General features: G+C 40.3%; 1 protein-coding gene across 4 annotated transcripts in view; it reads right to left on the bottom strand.

Moving 5' to 3' along the window:
• The window catches only part of tbc1d32 (TBC1 domain family, member 32), a 228,770-nt gene that overhangs the window by 103,043 nt on the left and 109,910 nt on the right, over positions 1-15,817 (bottom strand). For all 4 annotated transcript variants that reach the window (XR_007247581.2, XM_048531424.2, XM_048531423.2 and 1 more), the window contains 2 exons: positions 13,206-13,325; positions 6,614-6,702 (listed from right to left, as the gene is read on the bottom strand). Coding sequence is in view for 3 of the 4 variants with exons in the window: in XM_048531424.2 (XP_048387381.2) it covers positions 6,614-6,702; positions 13,206-13,325 (209 nt within the window). In the remaining variant the exon portion in view is untranslated. The remainder of the gene's footprint in view (positions 1-6,613; positions 6,703-13,205; positions 13,326-15,817) is intronic.

A 15,817-nucleotide genomic window follows, 5' to 3' on the forward strand; every position in this document is an offset into this window, starting at 1 on the left:
GTTGTAGTTAAAAGGAGGCTGGCAGAAAAGCTGAACATAAAGAAAGAAGTGGTGGCCATTAACCTAGTATGAAGGCCTGAAACAGAGCTTGAAGGAGATGCCGCTCAGCCTCATGCTAGCCCAGATCGAACTGCCATCTGTGTAAATGAGGGTCAGGTTCTTGGTAGATATTTCACTATTCTGCATTATTAAAAGTTAGAGGAGATGGCAGGAAGATGTTTTGAAGGGAGATGAGAAACAAAGAGAATTTGCAGAAGCACTGGCTGATAAGAAGGTAGGGGTCCAAGTCTGGGGTCAGCAAAGAAGCCAACAGTTAACAAAGGAGTCTGATTGAGCCCCATATATCAGCTCCTGACTGGCAAACATAAACTAAAGTTTCCTGAAACTAAAACTTCCTCTAGCCAATTCTACACTAAATCTCTTTGAAATACATATATTCAATGTTTTGTAAAGGTAAAAAAAGGTATGGGAAGGCTAATATTTAAATATAGCTTTGTGATCACATGGAGGCATATTCTACCTGTGTTCTTATTGTTCTTGACTCCATTAAAGGTTAGTTATCTTCGTCCAGCTCTGTTTAAGATTAAAACATCTCACTAATATGTTTTTTTAATACCTGTACAAAGAACCAAAAAATAATGTTTCTATGGTCCAGGCAATCTATGCCTCATGAAAGTACAGATGATCAGGTGAGGAGGTGCTCTTTGTAAAACAAAATTATTTGAGCCGTAAGCATATGCAAACTGAGATATTCATTATCTGATGCTTTACCTGGTTCTCCAGGACTGTTTTGTGTGTATTCCCCCTACTTTGGAACTTTAAACACTTTAAACAGAAATACTGAGAGGAAACGAACACACAGAATGCTGGAGAAACTCTGGACCTGGCAGCATCTGTAGAGCCAGAAACAGAACCAATGTTTCGAGTCCAGTTCGACTCTTCTTCAAAACCGGATTTTGTCTTTATTGTACTGTCAGGAAAGGAGGTTGAAATTGGCAAAGTGTGGAGAGAGCCAATTGCCGAGATATATTTTTAAAAGGGGCTGCAGACGCAAGACTAGTACTCAATAAGTTTTTTTTAAAAAGTTCTATTAGGTCATAAGGCTGCTCTTTCATTAGACAAACACAATTAGTGGTGGTTTAACCTGAAAGTCACCATGCCTCAGGAGAGGAAAAAGGTTGAACACAAGAAAAAACAAAAAAACAGTACGGCACCGGAACAGGCCCTTTGGCCCACCATGACACCACTGACACATGATGCCTTTCTAAACATAAGCCTTTCACTTTCACGTCGTCCATATCCCTCTAATCCCTGATAACGAAGTGTGGAGCTGGATGAACACAGCAGGCCAAGCAGCATCTCAGGAGCACAAAAGCTGACGTTTCGGGCCTAGACCCTTCATCAGAGAGGGGAATGGGGAGAGGGAACTGGAATAAATAGGGGGGGAGAGGGGGACAAGGACCGAAGATGGAGAGAAAAGAAGATAGGTGGAGAGGAGAGTATAGGTGAGGAAGTAGGGAGGGGAGAGGTCAGTCCAGGGAAGATGGACAGGTCAAGGAGGCGGGGTGAGGTGGTAGGTAGGAAATGGAGGTGCGGCTTGAGGTGGGAGGAAGGGATGGGTGAGAGGAAGAACAGGTTAGGGAAGCAGAGGCAGGCTGGGTTGGTTTTGGGATGCAGTGGGGGGAGGGGAAGAACTGGGCTGGTTTTGGGATCAGTAGGGGAAGGGGAGATTTTGAAGCTTGTGAAGTCCACGTTGATACCACTGGGCAGCAGGGTTCCCAAGCGGAATAGGAGTTGCTGTTCCTGCAACCTTTGGGTGGCATCATTGTGGCACTGCAGGAGGCCCATGATGGACATGTCGTCTAAAGAATGGGAGGGGAGTTGAAATGGTTCGCGACTGGGAGGTGCAGTTGTTTGTTGCGAACCGAGCGGAGGTGTTCTGCAAAGCAGTCACCAAGCCTCCGCTTGGTTTCCCCAATGTAGAGGAAGCCACATGGTGGCTCCTATCCGGTGTGACATCCCTGAACACTACGTGCAATTTAGCATGGCCAATCCACCTAGCCTGTACATCTTTGGGCTCTGGGAGGAAACTGGAGCACTCGGATGGAACCCATACAGACACAGGGAGAATGTGCAAACTCCACTCAGACAGTCACTGGAGGGGTGAATTGAACCTGGGTCCCTGGCGCTGTAAGGCAGCAAGGCTAACCACTGTGCCACCGCGCCGCTAGCAAACAAGGCAGCTCTGTCAACAGCAATCCAGAAACCTGTTGCTGTAATATATAGAGTGCCACTGTCCCTGCCGGGTTTGGAACTGGGGACTTTTTGCGTGTTAGGGAAATATGATAATCACTAAACTACAGAAATGCAGTAAACTTTTGTAAACTTCTATCAGGTCACCCCTCAGCCTCAAGTGAAAACAAAACAAGTTCATCCAATCTTTCCTCATAGATAATACCTTCCAAACCAGGCAACATCTTAGTAAACCTCTTCTGTACCCTCTCCACCTTCAAATCCTATTTTTGTGTGGCAACCAGAACTGTGTGCAATACTGCAAGCGTGGCTGAACTAAAGTTCGACACAGTTGCAAAAATGATTTACCAATTTTTACACGACATGCCCCAACCAACGAAGGCAAACACGGCATATGCCTTATCCATTTGTGATGTAATTTTCAGGGAACTCTGGATGTGTATGCCTGGATCCCTCTGTATGTTAATCCTTCTAAGGGTATGGCATTTACTGTATACTTTCTTCCTACGTTAAACCTTCCAAAATGAGGACAGTCCTTCAATGTAACCTCAGCTAGAGAGGTAATCAAACCCACTCAACTGATGACACTCAAACCAACCATCCAACAAATTGAGTTAACTGAGGCCCTCCCAATAGGTGACCTCGTGCCAGAGAGTTAGAATTTTTATTTCTGAAATGGAGTATGGAGATCTATTTGTGATTAACAAAAACATTTTATTTATACAGTTTACAAGAAATTTAATACCAGATTTTAAATTTAAAGGTTTAATTATACATAATGCAGGCTTTGGTATTTGTGCCACCTTTTCCCTTAAAACAAAAACCCACAGATGCTGGAAGTAAAATGGTACAACATGACAGCATCACCTAATAAAAAGAGGTTCGTGAAATTGAAAAAGGAGCACTGGAAAATAGTAGTCCCAAACAAATCAACTGAAGAAACACAAAAGGGTGTTCATAAACAAATTATTTTGACCTTTGAATTGGACTAAGGGTTGTTGCTCAGAAACAATGAAATTGGTTTGAAAAAGTAAGCAATTGGGCAGGCTAACGATAGATGGAGTTTATTAGAATGACTGGAATACCCCTTTGTGAGAATTCTGAAAAGTGTGCTGTGCCGAAATAAAGATTTGGAGAATATATTGTCAAATTTCATCCCCTCTGGAATTTTTGATGACCAAGGCAGTGTGACACAGTAACGGTTAGAATCAAATACAGCCATGGACAAATTACCCAACTACCTTGCAGCAAAGTATCTGTCCTGCATCCTAATTCAACCTGCAAAGCCCTAACATGGGCCACCTGTCTTGAATAAGTTGTAATTTATTTTAACTAAACATTTCCACATTGAATAATTAGGGTCTGGAACGTACTACATGAAGTGCGTTGTAGGCAGGTTCGATTGAGGCATTCAAGAGGGTGTTCGACAATTAGTTGAAGAGAAATAATGGGCAGAGTTAAGCATAAAAGGCATGAGAGAGGCACCAAGTCATTCAGAGTAGCGGTGCAAATGCAAGAGACTGATCAGACTCCTTCTAAACTACAACAATTCTGTGACTTTATGATTAAACAACTTTCAAGGTATTTTTGTTGCAGAAAACTATTTTTCCAAAATATAGCATATCATATAAAAGCCAGAAGGACAAAACTAATGTGCTTCTTTTGCGAACACGTTGACATTGGAAATGAATGAACTAACTTGGCAAAACTAGGGATCTCCGGTGTGAAAAAATAAACAAAGTTCTAGTAATTTCTTTAATTTAAGCACTGCGTACAATGACACACACACACACCCCTTTGTTGTTAGTTCCCTTACCTAAGTTCTTCAGGTGGTACAGAGGAAGTAAAGCATTGCTGTGAGGAAGGAGAATACCTCTTCCAGGTTTCCAAGGATAATGGATATCCAAAAATTTGGGTCAGAAGATGCCTACACGAAGAGCATCAGAAAGATACTTCACACCCCAATACACTCATCATACTGTGATAACAAAGTGTGGCGCTGGATGAACACAGCAGGCCCAGCGCGACCTTAGGAGCACAAAAGCTGATGTTTCGCGCCTAGACCCTTCATCTGATGAAGGGTCTAGGCCCGAAACGTCAGCTTTTGTGCTCCTAAGATGCTGTTTGGCCTGCTGTGTTCATCCAGCGCCACACTTTGTTATCTTGGATTCTCCAGCCTCTGCAGTTCCCAATATCTCTGATCGCAACACTCATCACACTATCCTATATCAGAAACACGTCAGAGCTCACCACAAGACTCCTACAACCACTGGGCATCAGAATGGCACACAAGCCCATGTCAACCCTACGACAACTGCTCACCCGAACTAAGGACCCATCCCCGCCATGGACAGGGCCAATGTCATCTGCAAGATCCCCTGGAGAGACTGTGAGAAACAATACATTGGACAAACAGGAAGGGAACTAACAACGAGAGTACAGGAACACCAACTGATTACAAAAAAACACAACCATTACTCACTAATTCTCAATCCGCATGGACAAGGAGAACCAGCACGTCAACTGGGACAACACCAGGATCCTGTGACAGGCTAGGCAGAGACAGGTATGAGAATTCCTAGAAGCACGGCACTCCACGAAGCATGCTATTACTAAACACATTGAACTCGACCCCATACACATTTCATTACGAAGGAAAACCGGAAGAGAGGCAATCCATCTCACTGGACCCAGAGTTTAAAAACCAGGTGGGAAAACACACCAATGCTTCGTCGTTGGCTGCACTAAGGATGTTACCTAGCATGGTAACGAAATGTCTGCGAAACAAGAAACCAGCTCAGGCAGCCAACAACCTCAACGCGAGCTACAAATCTGCTTCAAAATCTTAAATAAAGCACTATTTATGATATTTTTAAAAAAATATCGGCAAAAAATCATCTAATGTAATGGTGAGTGAAGCATATCATATTGGAAAGCACACTAAACATAGTTTTAGACAGTAAGCTCAGTTTTGAAATTTCCATGTGATCATAAGATAAAAGATGGAAATAAATAAAAACTCAAAAATTGTTGCTGAGTTAATAATCCTTGAATAACTCCCCAACAACAATGCTGCAATGCCTACATAATACAGACTGGTCTGGTTTCAGCATATAACTCGCTACCACCATCTTAACAACAATCAGGCATAAGTAATAAAAGTGGAACTTCTCAGTTATGGCTACACTCCATAAACAACAAAAAAAATTGATGTATTCTAAGATGTATCTTGAATTTTATTATATATAGTTCTCTAGGTGACAAGACTAAAGGTTGAAAACAAATGAACACGAAGCAGGAGCAAGCTATTCAGTCCTCTCAAGCCTGCTCCTCCACGCAGTCAGATCATGGTTGATTGGATTATGACCTCAAAATAAACTCTCTCATCTAATCCCCCAATAACCATTCATCCACTTGTTTAACAAAAATGTATTCACCTCTGCTTTAAAAATATTCACAGACCCTGCTTCTACCACTAGGAGGAAAGTTTTCAAAGATTCATGACCCTCAGAAAAGAAAACACCTCAGTTTTGAAGAGACCGTGAATTCTTGATTCTAGAGGAGGAAAATTAATCCTCTTGCATTGACCCAGTTAAGACTCATCAGAATTCTATATTTTTCAATCATATTTCTTACTTTTTTTTAAAACTGCAGGTGATATTAACCTAGACTGTCTCGTCCTCATAAGACAACACACCCATTTAAATATGAGCATCATAAACCTCATACTGCAAAAACCAAACAGGAATAAACATTTGAGCTCAAATGTCTGTGAGCAAAACTGAACATTATCTTTTACCAAAGATGAATATGTTAACAACTAAGTGAAAGTAATGTTACTCCATTCTCTCCATAGTTCAGTCATTTACTCTTGAATTATAAGCAAAAGTCCTATGTTCTGTCCATGGTGTAAATATATTATATTAACCTGTTCAGACATGTTAAACACAGGTCTGTGGCAGGTAGAACTTGAATCTGGATCATCTGGGCCAGTGACAGGGATACTAACACTGCACCAACAAGAGCTCTAAAATCTGAAACATTTACAATTGTAGTCAGCAGGATTATAACCAATGTGAGGAACATTAATGAATTTCAAATATGTCACCTTTGCCACTTAGCCACAACTGCAGGACTGGTCCCTGGTGTATGCCATACCTGATCTTTGCGGGAGTTATACTGGGGATGCAACTACTAATTTCAGCACTCATTTGAAGCTAATAAGTAAGAAGTAATAACTAAGGATTCTTAACAATTGAAGAGCGATAAAGAAACTCCAAGAGCAATATTTTTTAAATATTTGAAATAAACATAAATAGTTAGAAATCAAGTTCCTTTATGGAACAGGATTCCAGCTTACCTAACACCAAACATATGGGAATGTTCATAGTTGAACAGCGAGTGTATTTTAGCATTCGAATTCATAATTATCAGCCGGTCAATTACATCCTTTAAAATGAAGAATACATCAATGTAAATATTGTAAAGATATCAATGACAAAAAATAATGACTTGGTTAGTTAACTTGTTTAATATATTTTGTGGAAATGCACACATTCTTTCAAAAAAGTCTATGTACATGAATCTAGACTCAAATGTGGAATATACAATCGCCTTTTCTGTATTTATTCGTAAAACTAATATTCCAACAGGAAAAACAGTATTAGGGTAATTGATATAGTCTGAAACATCCATTTGCAAGTCTTCAACATGCACTTGATGTGCTCTGCACTGAAAGAATGCTGACATTCAGGTCACCATGTTTTAACATTGACATTCAACCATTCTACCATTACTGAATCCCCCATGATCAACATCCTGAAGGCATCACCAAACAATGGAAACTTAACATCAATCTTCAAACAACGATTTTCAGCCAGAATTGCTGAGTGGATGATTTCCCGCAGCTGCCTGCAGAGGTTCCCAGCATCACAGATGCCAGTGTCCAGCCAATTTGATCCACTCTGTGATATCAAGAAATAGCTGGAGGCAGAGGTTACGTGTCCTGACAAGATACTAGTAATAATACAGAAGGGGAGGTCCATAACTTGGCATTCCTCTATCCAAGCAGCAGTTACAACACTAATATTTACCCAATGCCATTGAAAATTGCCCTGGTTTCACCTGTATACAAAATGCATGCCAAATCTAACTTGGAAAATTATCAGTCTACTCTTGATTATCAGAAGGTATCCTCAACTGTGCTTGTTTAGCAAAACCTACTCACCAACACTCCATTTCTGACACTTATTGAACCCCAGCTTCTGGTCTCCATACAGCCTTAGTTCAAACATGGAAAAAGAGCTGAATTCCAGAGATTACATGAAAATGACTCCCTTAACATCAAGGCTGAATTTGATCGAGCGTGGCATCAAGAAGCCTCAGCAAAACTGCAGTCAAGGGAATTGGGGGAAACAACACGAAAAGAATGCAGAGGGAATGATAAGTAAGTATGGAATTGACAGGAAGATAGGCCAAGTGGTTGACAGTGAGAAAGGAAGTGTTAGGATACAGGAGGATATAGATTGATTGATCAGTGGCAATTGGAATTTATCCCTGAACAGTGTGAGGTGGTACACTTTTGAAGAAGTAACAAGACAAGGGAGTGATCAATGAATGGCAGGACACTAGGAAGTTCAGAGGAAAGGAGGGATCTTGGGGTGCTTCTCTACCGATCCATGAAATGGCAGGACAGGGTAAGGTGGCACACAGGGCATTGCCCTTACCAGCAGTGGTATAGATTGTAAGGACAAGATAGTCATGTTAGAACTCAATACAACTTTGGTTAGGTCACAGCTGGAGTATCACAGAATCCCCAGAATGTGGAAGCAAGCCATCGACTCATTGAGTCCACACCTACTCTCCGAAGAGTATCCCTTCCAGACCCACCCATCCCTTAAATCCTGCCTTGCCCATGGCTAATCCACCTAGCCTAAACATCCCCAAACACTATGGACAATTTAGCACGGCCAACTCACCTAACTTGCACATTTTTTAGATAGAGAGGAAATGGGGGCACCCAGAGGACACTCACACAGACACAGAGAGAATGTGCAAACTACACACAGACAGTCACCCAAATTGAATCCAGGTTCCTAGCGCTGTGAGGTGGCAATGCTAACCACTGAGCCACCATGCCGCCCCAAATACTGTGCATAGTTCTGGTCACCGCACTTTAGGCAAGATGTAATTTGATTAGAAGGGGTGCAGGGTGTTGGCTGGGATAGAGCATTTCAGCTATGAAGTGAGACTGGGTAAACTTGAGTTCTTTATTTAGAGCAGAGAAAGCTAAGAGAAAGCTTGATCGAGGGGTGTAAGCTTAGAAGCGGAATGGACACAGTGCAGAAAAAGCACCTTCTCCTTTCCATTGAAGGCTCATAAGTAGCAAGGATGCCTAATTTAAGTTGAAAAGCAGGAAGACTTCAAAGTGGTTTCAGAAAAGAAGCTAGAAATCCTCAACTCTTGACTTCCAAATGTTCAGTGCAAACTCAACAGCGTTCAAGAATTTTGACATTATCTGGAACAAAGCTGCCCACTTGACTGGCACAACATTCACAAACACTCCCTCCCTCTATCAACAATGCTCATTAGCAGCAGTCTGGATCAACTACAGAAATTCACCAAGGCTGCTTAGGCAGCACCTTTCAAACCCACAACAACAATGACCAAAGGAAATGGCTACAAAAATACAATACAACATAGTCTCTATGTTCCCCACCAAGCCACCCACCATCCTGTCTTAGAAATGTATTGCTTTTCCTTCAGTGTCACTATCAGAATCCTGAAACTCCCTCCTTAATAACATTACGGATATATGTAAAACAAATGGAGGGCAGCAGTTCAAGAAGGCAGCTGACTACCATGGCAGTAAATGCTGGCTTCGCTCGTGATGCCCACATCTCATTAATGAATAAATGAAAAACTGGACTAGCCATGCAAATTGTGGCTACAAGGGAAGGTCAGAGGCTAGGAATTCTCTTACAAGTAATATCACTCCTGACTCCTCAAAGTCTTTCTTACAAAGAAGATCAGGAGCGTGATGGGTTTAGTGCCAACAAAACTCACAAAGGTCAACATCATCCAGAATAAGCTCTCCACATGAACAGCACTCTCCCTTTAAATATTAATTTCCCTCAGCGCCAGTGAGCTGTGTACCATCTGCAAGAAAGCATAATCACCTCTTCATTGTGCATGCTAGAGCAGATTAGACACACTGTGTTTCGCATCAAGGGGCTCACATCTTGATTCTCACTACTCTCTCTATTCCTACAATACACATCAGGAGTGTAATAGAATATGCTCCACCTGTCTGGAGAAATGTTGCTTCAACACCTCTCAGGATGCCTAACATGAATCAGGAAAAGACAACCACTTTAAGCAGTGCCTCACTACTGACTTAAACATTCATTCCCTTCTATATTTTCAGTAAGCACCAGCCTCAGGATGCGCTACAGCAACGAATATTTCTTCAGCAGCACTTCCTAAACTTGCAACCTCAGTCAAATGCTAGAACAAAGATTGCAGGTCCGCTCCAGGTTATTGTGATGAAAGCTGTGTTATGTACATTGTATTGAAGGTTGCAATTAGTTGAGTGAAATTGTGTTTCTGAAAACAACCTTGGAAAGTTACTTGACAGTGAATACATCACTTCCAAGAAATAATGCAATTATAGCCGAGTGCTTAGGAGACCTCCTGTAAATGTTAACAGATAACAGATAGAATGTTGGATCTATAACAATCAGAGAAAACACATTCCAGATTCGTGACCACGAGAGGCAATTAGTTTAGTTTTGCCTTCAGAGCAGAAGGTTTAACATTTTAATTCAGAAGCTAGAATAGCTTCTCCTAACCAAGTCACTTCAGAGGAACCAGTCATCTCAACAGAAGGCTCCTAGTTTGTGTAGTTTCCAAGCCACAAGAGTTTGGACATAAATCTCCAACTTGTTAGGACTGAAATGTTTAGACCACCAGAATTATGAAAGGTTCAATTGAGCAGACTTGGAAAGGTATCAAAAATTCAGACTCAATAGTCCAAAGGAAAGAAAATGGAAAGTATCAGTTTAGTAAAGATTTAAAAAGCCAAAATAGGAGTGATATTTCTCTGGGGTTGAGAATGAAATGGATAGTGTTGGGAAACAATTTGAAATTTTGTTTTGATACATGTATTAAGATCTGTTAAGCCACGTATTGAAACACACCGAGCGAATTTGACAAGGTAGATGTTGAGATGATCTATTAGTGTGGGAATCTGAAATTAGAGGACATGCTTACAAAATGAGGGGGTATTGATTTAAAACTGAGATATGAAGTCATTTCTTCCCCCAGAGGGTAGTCAATATCTGGAATTCTCTACACAGAATTATGAAAGCTGAATCACAAAGTATTTAAAGAGAGCTAGACAGATTTTTAAACTATCGGGGATGAGCTGGCATGAAACATATGGTGACGCCAAGGGAATTCAGCTATAATCTCTTTAAATATCGCAGTAGGCTTGAGGAGCCGAATGGAATGGCCTACTCATATTCCTCTTCTTCTGAACTTCCTCACTGTCTTCTACACACATATACATTTATTTATTTTATTCTTTTACACAAGACATTAATAACTAGGAGTAAGATTAGGCAATTCAGTCCCTCAAGCCTACATCATCATGGTGATATCATGGCTGACCTCATCTCAGCCTCAACACCACATTCCTGCTTGCTCTCCATAATCCTTCAACTCATTACTACTAAAAATGCTTCTCCTCCTTAAATTTACTCAATGTCCCTGATTTAGTAAATTCCAGATTCGTGACCTTGAGAGAAATTATTTCTCATCTGTTTTAAATCCAATACTCCTTATCCCGAAACTATCGCTTCCTCTTCTGTTCTATGTGAGGAAACATCCTTTCTACATCTATTTTGTTGGTGCCCTTTAGCATGCTTCATAACTCAATTAGATCTCCTCTTGTTTTGTCCAATAAACACAAATAAATTATCAAATCTATCAATGTTTCATTGTGGGAAATGACTTGTCCCGTATTACCATCAGCTCAGATGAGTAACATGATATGCCACCCAGAATAATAGAAGATAATAAAATGTGAGGCTGGATGAACACAGCAGGCCCAGCAGCATCTCAGGAGCACAAAAGCTGACGTTTCGGGCCTAGACCCTTCATCAGAGAGGGGGATGGGGTGAGGGTCCTGGAATAAATAGGGAGAGAGGGGGAGGCGGACCGAAGATGGAAAGAAAAGAAGATAGGTGGAGAGAGTATAGGTGGGGAGGTAGGGAGGGGATAGGTCAGTCCAGGGAAGACGGACAGGTCAAGGAGGTGGGATGAGGTTAGTAGGTAGATGGGGGTGCAGCTTGGGGTTGGAGGAAGGGATGGGTGAGAGGAAGAACAAGTTAGGGAGGCAGAGACAGGTTGGACTGGTTTTGGGATGCAGTGGGTGGAGGGGAACAGCTGGGCTGGTTGTGTGGTGCAGTGGGGGGAGGGGACGAACTGAGCTGGTTTAGGGATGCGGTGGGGGAAGGGGAGATTTTGAAACTGGTGAAGTCCACATTGATACCATTAGGCCGCAGGGTTCCCAGGCGGAATATGAGTTGCTGTTCCTGCAACCTTCGGGTGGCATCATTGTGGCACTGCAGGAGGCTCATGATGGACATGTCATCTAAAGAATGGGAGGGGGAGTGGAAATGGTTTGCGACTGGGAGGTGCAGTTGTTTGTTGCGAACTGAGCGGAGGTGTTCTGCAAAGCGGTGCCCAAGCCTCCAGAAGTTGTTTTTTAAACCTCCATTCATGGGCTGTGCACATTACAGGCTAGACCAGCATTTACTGTCCATCTCCAGTTACCCTTGAGAAGGTGTTGCTTAGCTGCCTTCTTGAACCACTGCAAACCATTTGGTATAGACAGATTCACAGACCTGTTAGGGGGGAGTTCCAGGATTTTGGCAGAAATGTGATATATTTCCAAGTCAGGATGGTGACTGGCTTGGAGGGGAACTTGCATGTGACATATTCCCATGTATCTACAGCTCTGGCCTTCGAGATGGTCATGGATTTGGAAGTTCCTTACCAAGGAACTTTAGATCATTTCAGCACAGCCTCTCATAGATGGTAAAGACTGCTGCTAAAGTGTGGTAGTGCTGCCAACTAAGATTGCAGCTTTGTCCTGGACGGTGTCAAGTTTCCTGACTGTACTGAAGTTGCACTCACCCAAGCTAATAGGGAGTATAGCATCATTCTACCCAAATATGGACTTGAACATAACATCCTTTATTGTTATGATGTCAAAATCCTGGAAGTCTTCATCTTGTGACATTGTGAGTGCGCCTTCATCAGACTACAGTTTACAAAGGAGGTTCAACATCACCTTCTCAAGAGCTATTAGGTATGGGCCATAAGTACTGATCTGGCAAACAACACCCAGCCCAAGAATAAATTTTAAAAAAGCTACCTCTTTGTTTAACATGGAACTCTAGCTCCTAAAATTTAAAGTAAACAAATTTACTCTACATACTTGTATAATTGTCAAATATCTGAGTGTAGATTAGGTTACACTAACAGTATGGACAGACTAACAGACTTTTATAATAGCAACATTTTGGAGGGATTGAATCCTTCCTGTCCTGTCATCTTATTAATAGAGAATTACAAGATTACAGATAGATCCAACCAACCCTGCCCCCAAAATTGGTGCAAAAAGGGTATAAGGGGTTTTCAAATCATGTGCCATTGTCTGATTATATCAACAAATTGGTTTTCACCAGCAACTAGTTTGCAAGTACAAAGAATTTGGATTTAAGGCTGAACAGGAAAAAAAATCACAGTTGACCTATATCCGAGATAAGCTGTTCCCCAAGAGTCAAGGGAACAAGCACATGAATATTTTTAAAACATTCTTCTTTTGATAGCAATAATATATTAACATTGATAAAGTAACAACAAGAAAATGTTGTTACACTTACAACAATCGAGGTAGGCACTTCACGCAAGGAATATGCTGCCTTGTTTGGCAGCGGCATATTGCCGATCAGTTCATACGCAGCACAGAATGATGATAGCAGGTTTACCAAAGCTAGAAATGACTTAAAGCACATAAAAAAAATTAGTATTGGTAGAAATTTTAAAAAATTCTACAATAATGTAACATTTCTATACAAAACAGAGAACAAAAGAACCATAATTACTGCATTGTGATTACAAGTTTGCATTTTCTTGGAATACAAATTGCGACATTACAGTTATCAAAAGAATGACCAGTTAATTATCCCAAAAGACCATAATTTTACATGAAGGAAAATACAATTAAAAAGTTCCTTAGTGACTAATCTGACTAATACAAATTGTCTCCTTGGTGATTACAAACATTCATAACAATCACTGTACAAAATACTTGACAGGTTTTGAGGTGCTTTGAGACATTTGATAATTGGAAAAGACATCATACAAGCAGAAGTTTTTTTTTAAATGTTGTTCCCACCTCATATGGCTGAATGTAATAACCAATCTGCATTGTCCAATGGAAATGGACTGATAGATTCTTCAAATATCCACTAATCATAATTTTCATGTCAACTTTGCTTATGGAAGAGTTATACCTCAGTAAAATCCTCACATCCTTACTCCAGAACTAAATGACGTTTCTGTGCAGTAATGAGAAAGTATGGTGCTGTCTTTAAGATAGGACATGACACAAAGTCTTTCTGCTCTCTCCGGTAATGTACATGATAATATAATACAATAAAAAAAGGGCAGGCCAATTCTTCCACTGCCCTGGCCAATATTCAATTTTCAACCAAAAACAGGGCATAACTATTTGTCCCATTCCTGTTTACTGGACTTTGTCATATTTTCTTCATGACAACTGTGGATAAAAAAAGCTCTATTGGCCATAAACAGAACTGTGACATCCTGCGATTATTCAATGTATTACATAATTGGAAGATTTTTTTTGTTTTTGTACACTGAAATTATGCCATTCTTCTGAAAATCAACATTACTGCATTTTCAACAAACATTAATTAAGTTCCTCTTTTGGATGAAACTAGTTGAAAATGAGATATGAAACAACAATAACAGAAACTATTGGTGAAACTCAACAGGTCTGTCAGCATCTCTGGGGTGAAAGCAAAGTCAACATTTCAAGTCTGGTGATTCTTCATCCCTACAGCTACTGTCAGACCCACTGGATTTTGCCAGTAATTTCTGTTTTTGTTTCAGATCATCAGCATCTGCAGTTTTTTTTTGTTTTATAAAAGAGGGAATTTTGTTAAAAAATGTCACAAATTATTTTTTCTCAACTCAGACATTTGAAAATTTAATTGCTTCATGCTCTTAATTATATATTTACAAATGAAAAAAAACTTGATTCTACATCATCTGACTGCAATGATATTTCTATATAATTATGTTTTGTTCAAACGGTAAAATGTCATCATAATGTCATCGCATTTGGTGAATTACGAATAAGCATGAGTATATAGCAGAAATTGCAGAAGTATTATGGACTAATAACTATGCAACCTTAAGCAGGTGTATACATAACTATCTCGAATAGCATTTTCTTCAAATTTCTCTTCTCCCCCACTGTCTGAAAGAATTTTCATCATGAAATGTTATGTAAGCATCTCATACCCTGTGGTATTTCACATAAATTGCATTATTTGAACATGAACATCAATAAACTATCTTAATCCCAAACTTAATCTTGTCCGACTCTATGTCTACCTATATGCACTTCCAATATATTTTGTTTTAATTAAGGTGATCAATCAGTTGACTCGGCATAGACCAGGACATCAATTAAGCAGTTTAATTTTCTAGAGCACAGATTTGTGGAACCATTAATTAAATTCAAGAATTGAGTTTTACCAATGCCCTCTAACTTAGTACAAAAATAATGAAAATAATATGCTTGAAATCTTAGAGATATAAAAGCAATAACAAAAAAAAAATCACACAGCTGCAACGAAGCAGATATATGTCAAACTAGTCATAGTAAGTTCAAGGCTGAGAAAGGCATATTTAAAGTTATTGAGAAGATTGTAGCTCAAGTTGTGGACGAGGTTGTAGACTTGTTGTAAACCACTGAAAAACAGAACCGGAATTGATGCCAACCACCGCAGCAAATTGAGGCATACAAATAACAAGTGGGACAGAACACCAATGCTTCACCAGAGGTGCACTGATGATGTTACCTAGCAGGGTGACGAAACATTTGCAACCAAACACACTGGTTCAGCGAGCAAGAGTACAACCTCAAAGAAATATTTTTAATCGATAACTGAATTGAGCTTATGGGAAAAAGGCAGAAAAGTGGAGCTGAGGATTATCAGAACAGCCACGATCTATCTCACCGAATGGCATGATGGCCTACACCTGCTCCTATGTCTTATAGCCTCAAATCAATACGTCCTAAAATATTTACAAATTCATATCACGGAGGTAGATTTCAACTATGGAGTTTCCTATTTGCACAAGGTTTGCCTGAACAAATTGTTGATCTGTTAGGGGAATAGGCCAATACAATATTAAAGGTTAAATTCGTGATTGCTCACTCTAGATGTAGACTCATATA

The sequence above is a fragment of the Stegostoma tigrinum genome, chromosome 4, assembly GCF_030684315.1.
Source record: "Stegostoma tigrinum isolate sSteTig4 chromosome 4, sSteTig4.hap1, whole genome shotgun sequence".
Taxonomy (NCBI): domain Eukaryota; kingdom Metazoa; phylum Chordata; class Chondrichthyes; order Orectolobiformes; family Stegostomatidae; genus Stegostoma; species Stegostoma tigrinum.